The sequence below is a fragment of the Meleagris gallopavo genome, chromosome 5 (genome assembly GCF_905368555.1).
Source record: "Meleagris gallopavo chromosome 5, MGAL_WU_HG_1.1, whole genome shotgun sequence".
Taxonomy (NCBI): Eukaryota; Metazoa; Chordata; class Aves; order Galliformes; family Phasianidae; genus Meleagris; species Meleagris gallopavo.
Genome location: NC_139408.1, coordinates 28373469 through 28391940, shown reverse-complemented (window position 1 = coordinate 28391940; position 18472 = coordinate 28373469). Strand labels below are relative to the sequence as shown.

Sequence of the window (18472 nt, the reverse complement as noted above, 5' to 3'; positions counted from 1 at the left end):
TTACTTGTCTGTAATTGTCCTCTTTTTGCTGAAATAAAAAGATTTCTACTAACAGAAATGCTTTTCCAACTTGTGTTTATTTATTTTAATCAAATCACACCCTGTATTTATGGGTAAATCAAAATTTCTTTAATCTTTGATTGCAATGACTGCTTCTAGACCTTGATCATTATTGTAGCTCCTTCTGAATGTCTTGTTTTTCTTCCAGAAGAAAAACTGCATCTATGTTGTGTCTGAGTAAGATGGACCAGGGAAGTGACCTGAAGGCAGAGACTTGGTGCCTGACTCCACACACTATACTTGATCTCAGTAAGTACTAACAGTTTACCAATCTACTTCGATTTATTGATTAATTTACTTTGATTTTTTTGAATTATTTATCAATTAGTTAAATTGAAACTGCAACTCAAACACCAAAATATTTTCAAGTAAAATTCTGATAAGGTGTTTCCATTAAAAAGAAAGTAATTTGCTTAGTAATACAAGATTATTTCATTCCTCATACTATAAAGCAGACTACAGGGCCAAGACCTTTACAAGAGCTGAAATTTCTGCTGTCAGTGTAGCTCCTGTCATCCACCAAATGAGAATGGAAAAGGCTAAGAAGTTGTCTTTTATATTTAAGGCATCTGGCAAGATAAGAACTATGTCAAAGAATCCCTGAAGACTAGGAAAAGCTCCTTCCCAAGATGCAGCCCACACTGAGTCAGAGATGGGCCTCACAATGAATCTGTAGAACAATCTATGCGCTAGGAAGCCAGACAAATACCATAACTAGATATGAGCATTTAGGGTCTCACCACCGATTCAACGGTAGCATAAGTCCTTGAATGATATCTATTAATCTTTTGTAATGAAGAGACTGAGGCTGAATGAAGGTTTTTGTCTGAAAAGAGAAAGGAAGAAGAAAAATCTCATTGAGGAAGACATCATTTGAGTTACCTTCAGATCCTCTGCAAGAGGCTAATGTGTAATACAGACAAGCTGTACCTTTGAACCATGTGTTACAAAGTCCCTCCAGCTCATGAAGTCTACAAATCTGCATGCAGAAGATGCCTTTACCTGTTTTGCTAACTGTATCTCCAGTCTGCTAATCACATCTTCCTTTCTTTGCACTGTACCCATGAGCTCTTGATATTTCCTGTACAGAGTGCTGTTTGATTCACTAGTCTTCATGTTGGCTAGTTTTATCTCCTCTCCCATAACTCTGACCTGTAAGGGCAATCAAAGGGAGAACAAAAAAACAAAACAAACAAACAAACAAAAGGCAAATGAAGGAGCTGCTTGTTTAGTGGTAAGACCCTTACTCACAGAATATTTATTATTTCATGTTTTTGTAGTCATATTAGGAAGAAAAAAACCTTAAATACTGTTTACGATAAGGATATTGTCCATTTGTTTGCATTGCAGAAGGTGTAACAGATGCAAACTGAAAAATGAACACAAACACACTGTGAATTGTTACATACTTACATGTTATCGGTCAGAGAGATGCAGGCACTACAGTCCATGCAGATATTTAAGCAAGGTACACATTTTTCTCCTTTGCATTATTATGGCCAGCTTTTTAACCCCATTCAGCACCAAAGTATACACCAGAACAACTTCTCTCTATAATCTCCAGCTTAAGATACTGTTTTGGTAACTTCTGGCAATTTGGTAAGTGTATTTTTATAGATGTGCCTACTCTTGAGCTCCTGTGAGTGCCAACATTTGGTGATTCTCCTGCTAAGATAAACAATGTAGTGCTCCCTCACGACTGACAGGTTTCAATGCTTTACAATTCAGCTGCTGCTGGAGCCTTCTAAATTTTTAATTGATTTTGTAAACTTCACTTTCTTCAAAATCAATCTCTCTCAATATCCCAGTCTTTTTTTTTATCACTACTTCATCGTAATGTATGAATTATAAGTCTTTCAGTCTTAAAGTGGATTTCTGCCAGCTTAATTCAAATGTTAAATGCAGTATTTAACAACAAGATGATGTCTGACTCCAGCGCATCCCAGACAGACTGAATCTGCAAAATAACCAGTTCCAAGTACTGTTAATTTGCCCTGAGTTTGGAACCAGGAAGGCAGAAGATGGGCACTTCATAGGGCCTGTGCTAGTGAGTTACTCATGCTCTGTTGAACAGACTGCATGTCATAGTGGCAGCTGCGTTTTGTTCTTCTGTCTCTCTACGTTAAGCAGAGAAGCACAATGCCTCTTCCTCATTCTGAGTAAGAAAGGTAGGCACTCAATATCTGAACCAGAAAACTAAGCCTGCTGAGTCAGATGTGTTTTCATTAGAGTTTAGGCTGATTATAGTTTAAAAAAAAAAAAAAAAAAAGATGGCTCCTTCTTTCTGTATGATGCCCAAATGTTGACTCTGTGCTAAAGGCACAGAGTGGGGACTGCAAGTATGTGATTTCTTTAATTGAGGTTGGCAGCTTCAGGGAGCCCATTGAATTAACAAATCCAATCCCTCAGAATCCTGAAGTGAAAGAAAACAAGGGATTTTACACTTGATGAAGAGCCCGCTCATTTGTAAGCTGCTTCTCATTCATTAGAAATACATTTGTTAGCTGAAAGGAATGGCCCTACTCCTTATTCTGTTGTATCTTCTGGCTGCTAGGCAGCAGCAAGGAATGTCTCTAGCAACATTTCTCTATGTGGGGCCAAAGGTGCTAGAAAGGCAGACTATATATCTTTGAAGGTTGCTGGTCTTTGGGACCTCCCCTATACAAAGCTACAGAACCTTCATTTACATTAGGGTACCCCTTCTACTCCTTCCCAGTCAAGTACTGTTTTGCTCGTTCTCTGATCTGGATTTGACTTTCCCTACATCTGCTTCGTGGTGTCATTGCATCTTCCTATATCATGGACACTATTCCTGATGCAGTAACAGTCAACATTACCTTTGTTCATCTGTTTTTGTGTGAACTTACTGATATTACTCTCATGAACAATTATTGTTCTTGGTTGACAATTGCTGATCTAGAATAGAGGCCAACAGCATGCAGTTAGTATCCTTCCTAAACTTAAGTGGGTCAGAATAAAGAAATCTCACCATTAATACAAAACTGATGGAGGTTTGCAAAACTATGTTTTACAGATGGAAGTTCCTAATTCTGAGGTGGTGTTTCCCAGTGCTTATACCAGTCTATTCAGTCCTTCACTGCCAAAATGCTTGACAGCCATTCCCAACCATCTTGGACGGTTCTTAGTTCTATGCTTTAATCACTGTCTCTATGCTCAGTTCTGCAGTTTTTGACCACCTGGAGGGAGCTGGTTCACTTCAAAGCCTCCCTTTAGCTGTTGCATGCAGTGATGCAGGAGCCCAAGTTATCTCGCCCTTCCTGGCTTGTGTTACAATACAATTGTGTTTTACAGTGCAGACTGTATAATAGTACGCTTCCTAAAGTTATATTATCCTTTGTCCACAAGCTGAAGCCTTTCTGTCTCCTTAGCCATTATTCAAGGAACATAGAAGTACTAGCTTAGAAAACACACCTAATTTTCCAATGGCTATAGTACAGTGCATCATATCTTGCTCTTACTGCTTTTCTCTGTCTCATTCAGTGCATTTACTGATGAGAAGAAAGACTAAAACAACTGATTGGTTTTGCAGAGATGCTATATGGTTCTTCTGCAGAACTTTTCTACTTCTAGACATTTTTCTACCAGTACTGTTGATATATTTGTTATCTGAGGACTTGCCAGACAGCTTTATCTCTGCAGTTTAATCCTGAGGTACTACATCCCCTAGCTTTTCCTAAAATAAGCGTGCCTGTCATAAGTGAGGAGGTAAAGGCTGTAAAGTAGAGTGACATATATAAAGAACTGGTTTTCACTTAATCTGGACACGTTTAGGAAGCTGTTCATAGTTCAGACTCAAAGACCAGGAAATATGACCTGAATATCCATTTAGTGTGGTAAATCAGTGTTCCCTAGTATAGCACAGTGCTGATGAGGTGCTATCTGTATGCTAAACTAGAGGGAGTTTAGAGCAAATTCCTAGTTAGCTTGCACCAGAGCAACGTAAGAGAACATCTTACCTGTTTCTCTGCATCCTCAGCTCTTTGCTCTGCTTCTATCACTCTCTGTTCCAATTCTTGCATCTTCAGAGCCAGCAAAGAAGTAAGGAAAAGGGGGGAAAAAAGAAATAATCATCACCTGGAGACTCATTTGTTAGAATTTAAACCTTCCATTCCTTAGGTAGGTCACAGATTTTTGGCATCTCTTGGGTTAACTGGTCAACTCTGACCGCGGGAAAAAAGCCTTTGACCTTTCCCAATCATCTGCCCCAGTCTGAATTTACTGGAACTGTTTCCTCATTAGTGAGCTTCATCATTCATTACACGGGTCAAGAAAATAGTCCCAAATTCTTGACCTCATCTCTACAATTTACGTGCCATAGGCTGTTCCTGCAAGAAGCCTGCCTACAGTTCACAGTTTTTTCCTGTTTTCATTTCATCTCAAATTTATGATGGTGAAGAAAATAATCACACCTTGGAAGTCTCATAGCAGGTTCTCTATTATGTCCCTTTATAATCAATGAATATTTTGGTTTAGCTTCAGAAGCATCCTAGACTTGTATCTGATAAGATTATGAATGTTTTTAGTTTTCATTTTAAAGAACTTTGCAAACTAATAGTATTTAATCTGAGCATTGCTTCTACTGAAACATGATCCTACAGGTAAACAAATAGCTTCATTACTTGTGAAATACAGATGCACTCAGTGTTATTATAACAACTTAACAGTACAGCTTTCTCCCCCACGCATCTGTCTTCACGTGTTTATTTTTAAATAGCAGCAGGATTTCATCTGATGTTTGCAAGGTCATCTTCCATCCTCTCCCATATTTGATGGGTCTCAGATTTTAGTCCAGCAATATCAATGTCACTAAGTTTCAGCCACTGAGCTACACTGAATTTTCAGCATTTACTAGTGTTTTACTCATGAAAGAATGAGAAAGAAATAGCTTCAGTAAATTAAAAGAATCATGCCTCAAGCAGGGAACTTGACTACAAGGGAAACTGAACTTCTCTTTGGTACATTTTATGACCCTGGATAGAAGTCAAGTTGGACACTATTAGAATAAGATCAATGCTTTTGGAAAGGGAACTTAATTCATCTTGAGTTGATTACCCTGAAGGCAGATGTCAGTATTCCTAAGTTTTCATTTCCCATTCTTTAGATGGCAACAAGACTCTTCTTCATATGTTGATCAAAAGAGCAAAGTGATACTGAAAAACTTATCAGAATTATATGCACAGAGATACATCAGTGATCACGTAACTAAAAAAAGCCATGGCAAAGAAATGCACACCATGGAAGTTAGAAAGTGCCGCATGTAGCATGATACCTATCTGATTATTATTATTTTTTTTTTCAGTATAGCTGTCAAGGACAGCACAGTTAATGGAGCTTAATCCCCAAATCATTGATAATCTCCACATCATTGAGGACACTTCCTTGGCAGAGGAGAAGAGAGATGCTACAAAAGATTACCCAGACAGCCAAAGTCATAGAAAAAGACAGAGTATTTGAGAAACTTGGTAGAGACTGAGTTCTAGGCAATTAACATTGCAGCAGTTGTCTGGGCACAAGCCTTTGTCCATTAGGAGCAGTGGTCTCCCAAGGCATTTTTCTGTCAGTCTTGGAATAGCAGTCACCATAGACAGGTAATAGCAAATGTGCCAGTGAAAGACATATGCAAACTGGAAACATAATACACTTTAGAAAGTGAAGGCTGTTTCTAACAGTAGCTTTTAAGTCAGTTTATACTAGTTTTCTCATAAACTGATGGGAGCTACGTTCTCAGCACAATTCAGATGAATCTGTAGACTTTCTCAAAGGCTATTCTCATACATGAACAACTGGATTCTTCACAATGGGAGATTTCCATGAAAGACTAAAGTTATTTTAAAAAGGCAGCATTGTTCTGGCAGAAAGAGAAATACTTTATTGTCCCAGCCTCAAGACAGTTTGTTTTTTATTAGTAGTTGTCCTGGTTCTTGATCAGGATAAAAAGAATTAAGTATGTTGGGACCATTCCTGATCACTAAAGGGTTATGAAACTTCTTGTGCAATCAAGATGATCTGGCTAAGTTCCAGGCAAATCAATTACATCCTGTCACCCTAATCCCCTCTGTAACCTTAAATGAACTTGCACTTTTCTTAACTTCCTCTACTACGTTGTTGGGTTGCCCTACTATGAACTGTTAAGTAACCACTGCTTTTCTTTGTAGACACAAAATGATTACTTCACCCATCCCTGGTGTCAACTATCTCCCTGGAGAACATTAAATTTTAGTACATCCTTGCTTGTAAGGCTCTTTCAAATCCCTCAATGAACTAATAGTAATACTTGTTATTTACATGGGTCCTTTCATTCAAAATGCTTTATAATTTGACAAATGCTACTCAGTAACTTGACCCAGTTCACATACAAAAAAATTAGTGGCAAACCAAATCCAAGTAACTCTTTTCCTAAACATTAGCTTGTATGAAGAGAGAAACAGGCCCACTTGTACAGCCCTCATTGCATGAGACAAAAGAGGCTTTTTTAAGTGTTCATTTTTATTGAATTAGTACAGAAACTGGTAAAAGCTAGCCAGATGGCCCTTCTAAAAGCTGCAAAACATCCTTCTATTTGCCATTCAGATAGGCTTTCCCTCTCCTGGCTGCTCAGAACATGCAAAATAAAACTAAGTAGAAAAAAGTTCATGCGTGTTTCAGCCTCAATTTCCTCTTGTTCTCTTCAAGAGCTCACTTGTAACCAGGTCATTGTGCTGCCAAGACAACAGCTTGCAGTGTCACTCACCAGCAGAGGAGCCAGAATGGAAATAACTGGCTGATTCCCTAGACGTTGGGCCCCTGCTGATGGCTGCACCAAGTCGGCATCCAGGGCTATTGCATGCTAGGGGAGTGCAGGAGGACAGCAGAGAGCTGCCTGGGGCACTGTGCTGAGGCACCTTAACAGCTGACCTGCAGCCAGGCGTGAGCCAACCCAAGCGGTGCTGCTGGAAAGCTGAGCCCAGGTTACTGACGTGGCAGCTCACGCCATGTGAACTCCGGTGCTGGCAGTGAAACTGCTGGGTTTTAAATTCTTCTTGTTCTGAACAATGATCTAGATTATTTTGTCTAAGCAGATTTTAAGAATCTGAAGGATTTAAAATGTTAGCATGCATTGTACTGCGAGTGATTTTTTTTAATTTAATTTTTTGAGTTAAAATAGTAAAATATGCCTTTAAGTCCAAAAATTACTTAAAGAATGATTTAAAGTTGGGAATCAGGTTTCCAAGCCTTCAATCAGTAGCTTTCCTTACAAAGCCATGTTTGATTTCAAGAAAAAAAAATATATATATCCCATTGCTAGAAACCATATTAGGGGTTCTCAGGGGCACCTGAGACCACGAGTTGGCCTCACAGTTTCAAATGGTGTCCATTTCTTGAGATTCTCTACCTTCCCTCAAAACTCATAAGAAATGCAGTACAATTTCAAAAATGTCTATATTTCTTCATTCTCACAGATGGACCCAATTATAAACAGAATCGCAGTTGCTATAGAATATGATAAAAATCCCTGGAATTGGCATTATAAGGCATAATACATGCATCTTTTTTGGTTCTGCATAACTGCCTATCTGAGTAGAAGGATGCAGTGTGGACAGGAGCCTTGACATACTATGGGGCCTGTACGGAAGAGAAAGAAATCTCTGAGGAAGTAATTGCAGAACAGTTGGGAATTTGAGACACAGAGATTTGCCAACAACTATGTTCAGTGGGAACATCATGTGCTTGAACACCTGCGCTAGGTTCTTGAGTCTACCTGTGTCAGGAGAGGACACGAGCTAACCCATGTTCCCTGGTGCTCTCCCCTTCCTGTATGACATTCAGAGTAGGGAATTGCAAGCCTGCTAGCTTTTTGACCCTCCAAGTGAACCTACCAGGGTGCTGTACAGGTAGTTACAGAGTAACCTGATCACTGAACCAAGTAGATCCTTAATTTTAACAGAGAGAATGTCGCTTTGACCAAATGGATGGATTAATTGTCATAGGGCCCCTTCCTTGAGCAGCCCCACATCACTGATTACAATTTTGTTCTCTGCTGTGGCTCACAGACATCCCTAAACAGACAGTCTGAGAGGTGCCCGGCAACTCTGCTCTCCAAAATATTGATAGATAGGTTTCTCTGTGTTCTGGAGGATAGTCAAGAGTTAACAAAGCACACAGCTACTTCTCCTGCATTATGGAGTCTGTGGAGTGCTGCATATCACAGCACAGTTACCAGACCTGCACCACATCCATACGTGATTCTTACACTCTTTTGTCTAAATCAACTTTATAGCTACTTTTAACATTCTCAAAGGCAAACAGTATCTAAGGTCTACCTCCAAATCTACCTTCAAAAGATGACCAGGGTGCTAGAATTGCAGCATTTCTTAAAACAACACGAGAGGTGGAATCACTGTCTCACATGAAGTATAAAGCATTAGCGGAAATGTAATTAGACTGAAAGCAACAATAAAAATCACTCCCCTCTGAAGTAATTGTCATTTAAAAACATGAAAAACAAAAACAAACCAGGCAGGCTTAAATACGCAGAAGTTACGTAACTCAAAATGGAGCAAAAGTGAATTAGAACACATCTATCATCAGGTATAGCTTAAAAGCATTCAGAGTAAACTGCACTCAGTCACAAAGATTTCAACTTTATTAGCAAAGCATGACTGAAATGAATTGTACTCACTTTAACACCAGTGATTGAATGGCTGAATAATCTTTAACTGGGCTGAAATATTGTAAGTCACATTTTGAAACAAGGAACTCCACAGCAAATTACAAACTTGGATAATGTGCAAATTAGAGCTTAATGAAAAAGCTTGAATTCAAATTGAAATGTAAACTATACTGAGATAAAGAAAATATACACCATGGTGAAAACAAACAATCAGACAAAAACAAAACAAATAAAACAAAATCCCCACCAAAAATACCTATGTCAAAATTTCTAATCTTTGCTAGTCCTCTCCCCTAAGATTGCAGGCAAGTTCACATAAAGCACTTCAAAGAGTTTGGTAGGAGTTGCCTCAAAATGAGATATTTTGCAAGTTTCTAACATTGTGATCTTGAAAAGCATCTCAGTTCTAATCTTCAGCATCTCCATAATGTTTTGACTGGTTATGCAATATTATTCTAACATTCTGGCAATACATGTACCACTGTCCAGTCTTACAGTATAATTTCTCATCTTACAAGATTTCTATTGCCAAACCCACTACTATAATTAGAAGAATCCACCTTTGCTCTGTAGCTGCCTCACACATTAGAGGTCCAGAATCTTGCTACTATGGTGTTTTCCAGTAGTCAGAATATCCGGTGATTTTCCAACGAACAAGTCCAACTACTTATTTTCACTAACACTATTTTATTCCACTACAGTAACATCTCTGTACCTCAAGAGAGAAGAAAAGTAAAATGACTTAGTGTAAATTAGAAAGAAATCCCTACTGTAGGTAGGACTTTGCTTGATGGTTCAGTATTTAGAGAATTTTTGCTTTCCTGCTATAATTCAGAATGAAGAAGAAGTCACCACTCTCACCTTCTCAGCTAACAGCTCTCGGATCTTGCTTGCCTGCAAGCGGAATTTGAAGAGCTGGGACTCCAACGCAAGGCATCGCTTTTGCCAGTCCATACAGCTGCCATTCTCCTCTGTGAGTTCAGCCATTGTGAAGTTATTTGTCCACCTGGAATACCTTCTGTGGTGCTCTAAAAATCCTAGAGAAAAGAAGGGAAAAAACCCAAAGATTTAAACTGGCAAACTTTTCATTCCTTAGGCTAGTCTTCCTCAGTTTAGTCAATAGGACTGGGAACAAAGGTGATTTCTTCCACAAGCAGACTATGAAGTGGTGCTATCCCAAGTTATAGATGTGCCCCCTGCCACAAGTTTCTCTTTTTAATGCTGTCATGGATAAACTGATCATACGACAGTACACCAACTTGCACTGACTTTGCTAATGGTCAGGATGTGGGTAATTATGTGAACTCAGGAGAACTTGCCCTCATCACCTTCTCAGTGGGGAGAGAATGATGGTTTCTAGCTGATGAGCAGGGATGAATTCCAGGGAGCAGTGATATCTTCCACAGATACAGCTGCATTTGGAAGAGGGTGGAAATCTAGAAAATGAAAGAGCAGCACAGCTGCATGCAGCTACAGATATTACAGATGAACATACTGAAGCATTTAATCATACAAAAGACAGTCATTAATGGGTAACAGATAAATATTCAAATAAACTTTTACCTTTAGACTGAGTAAATAATTTACTAGTGCATCGTACTGTAAATTTCACAGCCATTTTGCCATCCTTACAGCCCTGCTCAGCCTTTTCCTATGGACTAAAAGTGTTTTTCCTCCCACCTTCTTTGTACCAGTATGGTTGCAAATTCTCAAGTCAATAAAACTTTTAAAATATAACTCACTCATTACCAATTTGAGACACCAGTGTCTTACATCATGTAGACTGTTAAGAGAATGTGACATATGAAGAAACACTGTCCACAAATTGCATCCAATTCTTAGTTAACCTCAAGAATTCCTCTTCCCTTCTGAAGAGACAGTGAGGTGTCCTATCAGTTCTAAGTCTCAGAATGACTTTTCAAGTCCTTCTCTCTGGAAAATGTAAGGCAGTGCACATACTGCTCAGCACTGACAGCAGAGCTGGACACAAGGCCTAAGGAGGAGCTAGAGATTCTCTGTGCTTTGTAAGATCTATGCTCGCCTTGCCAGCCAGCTGGCATCCAGGTTTTGTCATATCATAAAATAAACCTTTCTAGCCTTGAACAGCCCCAAGTCTGGGCAGGACTCCTCTCCACCATTTTGGCATGTTTGAGGTTGCTGCAATAGGACCTGCCTACAGAGAGGGATAAACAAAAAATCAAAAGAAACAAAGTTACACAACATGAAACCCTGAAAGCTTGTACATTTTCTCATTGAAGACTCAGGTTAAAAATACAAACCTTTACAACACAATCATGCCTCTCATGTTATTGAGCACTGCAGAGAGTAGAAGAGAAAGCCTTGAACATTGGAAGCACTAGACACAGTTACTCAAGATGCATTCAACTCGGATTATTCTTCTGTACACATCACGTTCCTGTTTTACTCTCCAGGTACACATTTAATGCTGAATTCCAGAAATAAGAGATGGAAAGAACCTACTGGGTTGAATGAGGGCAAATCTTTTGAAGTTAACCACGGTCAAAAAACAGGTCCTATGTTTACAGCCCTTTCATATTATTTTCCATTAAATACATTTCTAGTACTTTTTTTTTTTTTTTTTTTTTTTTTTTTTTGGCAGCAGAAAAATCTGAAAACTATGAATATGCAGAAAGTGAACTCTCATTAGAAACCTGGTGTATTCCATGCTTTCAGTCAGACTGTGAAATAATATCAGAAGACCTTATCCAACAAAAAGACAAAAAAAAAGCAAAAAGCTTCTACAAGTCCTTATTAACACTTGCTGACTAAAACAAAGCTTGCGGAAGAATGGAAAAGCAAACTGCTGGACAAGACTGCTCATGAAAAAGATAGAAAGAAGCACACACAAAGAATCCATGCACTGAAAGCCTGTTTGCTGCTCTGTGTACAGGTTACCAAGAAAAGAAGTTGCAGCTTTTTAAACTAAAACCTACTTCAGGTCACCTGAGCATCTGCATATAGAAGCTTGCAGGAAAAAAGCTAACACTTTCTACTTCCCCCAAAGTGGGGAGGCAAAAATCTCTGGATAGGAATAAATTCACTTTTGTGGTAGCAGCAGAGTGGACATAAGGGTAAAGAATGCAAGGGTGCTACCACAGATGCTGCAGCAGGATCATGAGGCTCATGGGAAAAGAAAGGAGAAAGAATGTGACATGGATTTCCAAGATGCAGATAGGAAAGCATCGGTGCAGCTTTGGGACACAGAGCCCTCTTTCCTTCCTCCCCCCCCCCCCCCCCCCCCCCCCCCCCCTTGCAGCACCATTCAATCCCTCATTTCCTCCATGTCAACAGCAGCAAGACGAACCACGTATTCCTGCTCACACGTGCTGCTGTGACAGATGGTCCATCTCTTCAGCACAAACAAGCAAGCAGCTTGTGGTCAATTTACCTGAAGTGCCTTGTCCAGAGACAGCCTGTCTCCATCATCACTGCTGGAAATGACATCGCACAAGGAGTCAACAGACTTGAATGCTCTACTACTGTCAATTCTATTGCTGACCTGTTTATTTCCGTGTTTCATCCTTCCCAGTCTGAGGAAGGGCAATGACAAAAAATCCATTATCTCGAACATTTTGAACAATTTAAGTTAAGGTTTAGAGCATGCCAAAAGCTCCACCTTTACTATAACTGTTCCTGTGCCACAGAGAGCAGGCTTTAGTGACTGCAAGCATCACATGGGTGTCTTCAGACTGAAACATCATATGCAGAGCATTTTGTTTCCACATTTGTTTTACATTACTGTAACAGAATACAGGCAGTGAGAGACAGAAAACACAGTCTCTGTGCTCTGAACATCATTTTTACTGCAGCTTAAACATTTCACTTTAACCAATCTCCGCAGCCATCAGACATCAGGTGAGGATGACAGACAGTGGAAGATTATCTAAACAAGCACTTCATTAAAACAAAGAGATAGATCTCAGCTAGGAACAAGCTATGTCTGAAGACAAAACTGAAGATGTTGAAGACATCAAGAGTTGTAACTCCACAAAGTGGAAAAAGCTCTGGTTGTTTAATTTTCTTACTCGGTAACTGTTTAGAGGTATTATTGTGTTTTAAAATGGGCACAGATTATGTAAGATGTGCATAATGAGAGTGCCTTTAATCAAAATGAGAAGTGGCTGAGCATTCACAGACATTATAATACCAAATGAATGTGTACAGCCCAGCAACAAGCTGTGCAACACTACAAGAACAAACATTTGCAAAGCCAAAACAGTTATTAGTTCATCAGCTTCATTAGAACAATGAATCTCAAACTTAAAGGGACATATCACCTGCTCACAGGCAAACTCAGAACTTCCCTGAACCAGGGCCAAACCAACAGGCCAAGACCTGAGAAAGAGCAATGAAGCCACTCAGCCTTACTGCTTGTACATCTGACTTTGTAGGGTGAGAATGTTCAAGATGTCCCTCTGGTTGTATCTGCTCTCCAGCACAGCTGGCTTATATTTTGCATGTAGGAAAGCTTGAAGTTACCCAATTATATGTAATAGTATAAGTACACATAACGCAGCAGGCCACTTAACTCAGAACAGCAAGCAAGTAGATAAATAAAGGAAAACACATTTTATCTCCTTTAGCTACAAACATTAGCTGTTAGTTATTTTGTACATAGGTAGCTTTCTTCAGTAATAGCATTTTTCGAGGCAATGAGTTGGGAGGTGAAAAAGAGGGCGAGGAACAAATAAACAAAAATTCTAGGAAGGAAAATCAGCATTCTTCAACAAGTACCCACACAGCTTATAGAAATATAGACTTGTCTTTTCCACAGTCCAGCCCAGCAAATCACTAGAATCTCTAGTTCCTCGCCAGGCATTTTAACTAGGCTTTCACACACTTCACAAGAGTGTAGGATTTCAATCTCAATTAGAGGTATCAGCCATTCTGAAGCCAAAAGAAATGCACTAGTCATGGAAGGATCCTACAACACTAATTCTTTTTATTGGCACCTCTGTTCTGGATGTAACACTTCAGCTATCAAATGAATTCTTTCATATAGGCACAAAGATATTTTAGTCTTTATTCATAGAGTTTAAGTCCACTGATAGTCAATGAACCTGATTTACTGCACAGTTTATGTCAGAGCAGAAGTAACTTCCTCAGCTAGACCAAAACTGCTGGCTGAACTAAAATACCCAGATCTAAGTCTGAGACTAGGAGAGGTGTCCCAAGTCTGTAAGACTCATTCCCTCTCACTGTGGACAATGGCATCACATAATCCCTTTTGTAAATAAATGTAGCCATTCCCTAGAACTGCACAGGCATTTTTGCTCCCGCTATTCCTGTTGTTCTAAAACCTCACCCCTCTAATGAGCCGCCTTGTAATTACCAGCATAAATGTAATCATAACTAGCTTGTACCTGTTCATTCTTGCAAAATATTGCCCTTCAGCCTAACTCATTCCCCACCTCTCTCCCCTCCCTCATATTTGTCCCTTGGTACATTCATAGATATCAAAAGCTTCTCCTTAGAAAATTCATTTTGCAAAGCCAGAGATAAGGAGCTTTTCCAGTCTTTTAAAAGACTTACCACCCTCTTTCTGCACCTGTTCCAACTTCAGTGCACATAATATAAGAGGTGGCTTTTGTCTTTCTCACTCCCCTTCAGGCACAGGTGACCACAACTGCAGCTGGAAGACAATGTGTCACCAAAGCTTTCTGTGAAGACAATAATTCTAGAGAATATCACACCTGACCACATTTGCCTTTTATGACCATATTGCACTGGTGGTCAACACCCACAGACAAGGTAACACTATCAGAACAGAGGAATCGGAGCTAGCCTTGCCTTCACAAGTGCCAGATGTAAAAGTGCGGCCCCCCATCTCATTACAGAGATCCTGGAATAGATTAATTAATAAAGCACAGGTCTGCACCAGATTTCTGCAAGGTCAAGGATCTCTGTACTGCAGTCTATTTCAAATTTCAGCAGGCCCATTTTTATCCTATGATCAATAGGTATATTCACACATTTTCCTCCTCTGCTGTTTCTAACCAGTGACCTCCCAGGCTTTCTGTACATTTTGTTACTACAGCTAATGCACAATTTTATTTTGTGCCATTAGCATTCACTTCATTCTTTACTAAACCCTATTCAACTCTTCCAATAAAATGCCTTTCAATATCCTCTCTTCAGCACAGTGTCACATTCTTTTCCATCATTTCTTTGCACATCTTATCATTCTTCTATTAATTCCCATTTTCTCAACTTTTGCTAATCATTTTCCCAAGTGTCATCCTATCAAATGATTTCAGAAGACCAGAGATTCAGTTTAAATCTTCTTCTCTCTAGTAAAAGCCATACCTTTTCAGAGAAATACATCATATCACTCTGGAACAACGTCTACTACCTCACACTTATCTTCATCTGCTAAATTACAACTGTCCTTCAAACTTCTGAATTCTCAGTTGCTGTTGAATACACTGCTCCTCCCCACCTTGTCTCTGGAACAGAAGCATTCAATCTGTGCTTTATGAAATACAGTATCAACTTTAATCTAGCAGTCTGACATGAAATCTTTTCTATTGAGCATGAGAGTTCATATTATTTTTATTTAGTTTTTGTTTTGCTTTTTTTTTTTTTGAGAACTCTTAACCATGTTGATACACTAAGTTTTTGGATATGATTTTTCTTCAGATATTGGTAATTTTCAAATCAGATAGGGAATTTATACAGTTTTATGAACAATATTTATGTGGTTATATAAAACATTTTTTCCTTTGGCATGTGAAGAAGTCAGGAAGCATACTTTCAGGTGCAGTATACTTTCTCTGGGAAAGTGGGAAACAGAAAGCAGCCACACTATTCAGAAAAGCTGAGATCATCAAAACTTGATTCTTAAATGCAGGCACCCCTTGAAGAGCATCTTCATTTTCAGAGTGTTGAGTGTAAGCAACTTACAGTGAAAGTAACAGGAGATTCTCAGTTCTTAGAATCTTGCAGGAAACAAAGTCAACTGAACCTGAATGCAGATGTGAGACTTCTAGTTCTGACTTCCATATGTAAAAGTTTTGGTGATCATCAGGGACAGTTTTATTCCAAAGGCTATAACCAAAAGAAATGCAATTGGATTTACTTTGAGTGCCTAGGGTTTAATCCTGATGAAGCTAAAATGTCTAGCAAAAAGTAATGTTTTCTTCTCTAGACTGGATTCAATCAATATCCCAGAAGTTCTGAATTCTACATTGGATCCAGCGGCCCTTCAGACTTTGTATATTTTCACCTGAAAAACCTTCTGAGAATCCAAGGTAACCGATTACGATGAACATTTTCAGATATACAATATATACACGTGTGAAGTGTTTGCAGCTCGTTCAGTCTATGCAAACAATGAGAGAAGCAAAGCACCATTTCCATATTGCAGACGCAGGTGCTTGGGCAGCTAAGGAAATAGCTTCCTTGGGCTGCCATGGGGAACCCAGTGCAGAAGGAACACAGTTCTTAGCACTTGCTGGAAAAAAGCACCAGAATCTGCCTGAACATCAGAGCCAAATCGTGGTCTGCTACCACCTTGGTACAAAAAGGAATCGTCAGAAACATGACAGAGGTAACACCGAACGGGAAGATTTCCTCCTATGTTGCTGCTCTAGACAGGCAGCAGGCAGCGGTATGGGCAGCCGGCAAAACCCAGCTCTTCTCCTCCTTGTTTTTCACCTCACAGCCAACTTCACTCCCACGTTTTTAACCCCGAGGCCACTGGATCTGTTCAGCCACAGACTCTTTTTCCACTCGCTACAGTGGCTTGGAATGCACAGAGAAAGCACGGTGACAAAATGCAGGTAGGGCTTGCTGTACACTGGGAAACGTTTGGCAAAGGGGAAAAAATAAAATCTCTCTCCGTGAGCGCAAGGTGGCTTGAACAGAAATGTCACAAGGCTGGAAGAGGGCTCACGGCTCTCGCATTCTGCTGCCGAGATCTCGCCCTGCACACCGGGGCTTACCATAAAGCCCGAGCAGACGGCAGGACGCAGGTATAGCTGATCTCGGGCTGCATCTCCCTCCAGAGCCGTCGTTCCTGACCGCAACCCCGCTCCGCTCAACTGCAGGCGGGCAGCTCCGCCAGCTCCGCACGGACCGACCCGCTGGACCTCCACCTCCCTCTCCCCACCCGAGGGCTGCCCTGCGGCAGCGACGGGGCCCAGGCTGCTCCTTCCCGAGCTCACCTTGCCCGGCGCGGGGCTCGCTCGAGCGCAGGGCAGCGGCAGAGCCGCCGTCGGGTGCAGGCAGGTGCCCGACGCGACTTCTGTCCCATTCAGCACTTCGCCGTTCTCCTTCGAGCGGGAGAGACCGGCTCAAATATCAGAGCCAGCCCTTCAGAGAAGCGCAGGAACTGACATCACCCGCCACGGGCTTTAACCCCTTCTCGGGTTCGGCGGTGGGGCAGGTGGGACGGGCAGCCTGCCGCGGGGGACGGGGCGGACCCGGGGAGAGGAGTCGCAGCCGCTCTGCTCCTGACGGGACCGACCGCCCTTCCCACTACCCTCGGGAGCTGCCGCTGAGATAGAATGTGCTAGAGCGTGCCGGTACCGGCGGGGCATCCCAGGCCGGGCTCCTCTCGGCCGTCCCCTCGGGGCTGCCCCGGCTGGACGGCCATCTTGTTGTGCCGTAGGACAACGGCAAAAGTTGCTGGAACACACCCGCTGCGAGCGCCCTCTTCGGCACGTGGGATTCCCCTTGTAGTCATCTCTCTGCTTTTAAAGCCAGTGCTCCCAAACCATCCACAGCCCCGAGGCGCAGCAGTGTTCTGTGGGTGAGGCGAGCCCCGTCTCCCGCTGCTGCTCTAAGCTCCTCACGCAGCGGTGGCCAAGAGGCGCGCTGGCACTGAGGCCACCGCAGCGCCTCTCTGTCCTCCTCTGCTTCGTGGCCGAGTCTCCAGCTGGAGCCCCTCATGAGCTGCAGGCATCCCCAGGGCATGGGTTCATGTTGGAGAGATGAAAACCAAATAAGTGTCCTGAAAGCTCTCCTGGCCAGTGGATGTTATCCTCCCCATGTACTTGGCCCACTTCACATATGATTACACAAACACACCGGCCTGAGATACAAGCATTTCTACTGGGAGCTGGCAGCACACAGAATATTCTCTTCAAGGTTAGGGACATCACTTAGAGCTGCTTTACCCATAGCATGCACTGATGTGGGTACGTACTGACATATGTGAATACATATACTTGTTACATCAAACTGGCAAACTGGCTGCTGGGGAATGCCAGTTGCCCATTGCTGCCCTCTGCTATACACTGCTCATTGCCTCCCCTCCCTAAACAGGCATAGCTGAACAAATTCTTAGGTGCAGCTACCTGGCTTACAGGTATCACCTGGTCCAAGATCCACTGCTTATTAAAATGTTTAGGTTAGATATTAGGAAGAAGTTTTTCACACAGAGGGTGGTGACACACTGGAACAGGTTGCCCAAGGAGGTTGTGGATGCCCCATCCCTGGAGGCATTCAAAGCCAGGCTGGATGTGGCTCTGGGCACCCTGGTCTGGTGGTTGGTGACCCTGCATGTAGCAGGGGGGTTGAAATTAGATGACTGTTATGGTCCTTTTCAACCCAGGCCATTCTGTGATTCTATGATTCTACAAGATTTGCTGTAGACAACTAGCAGTATGTTTTCTCTGGTGTCTCAGCAGAAGACTAGTGAATCTAGTGAATCTAGTGAAGGCTGGTGAATCTCTAACCATGAATGAACAAAAACACTTCTGTGACTATGTGAGCAAA

At 41.4% G+C, this 18472-nt stretch overlaps 1 protein-coding gene across 1 annotated transcript in view; it reads right to left on the bottom strand.

Annotated features, from left to right (window-relative positions):
* PLEKHH1 (pleckstrin homology, MyTH4 and FERM domain containing H1) overlaps positions 1 to 17551 on the bottom strand; it is a 53810-nt gene extending 36259 nt beyond the window's left edge. The window contains 4 exon segments of the mRNA XM_085224986.1: positions 1063 to 1212; positions 4038 to 4100; positions 9593 to 9768; positions 16918 to 17551. Of these exon segments, the coding sequence (XP_085081112.1) occupies positions 1063 to 1212; positions 4038 to 4100; positions 9593 to 9718 (339 nt within the window). The 5' untranslated portion in view covers positions 9719 to 9768; positions 16918 to 17551.
* Between the last annotated feature and the right edge of the window lie 921 nt (positions 17552 to 18472).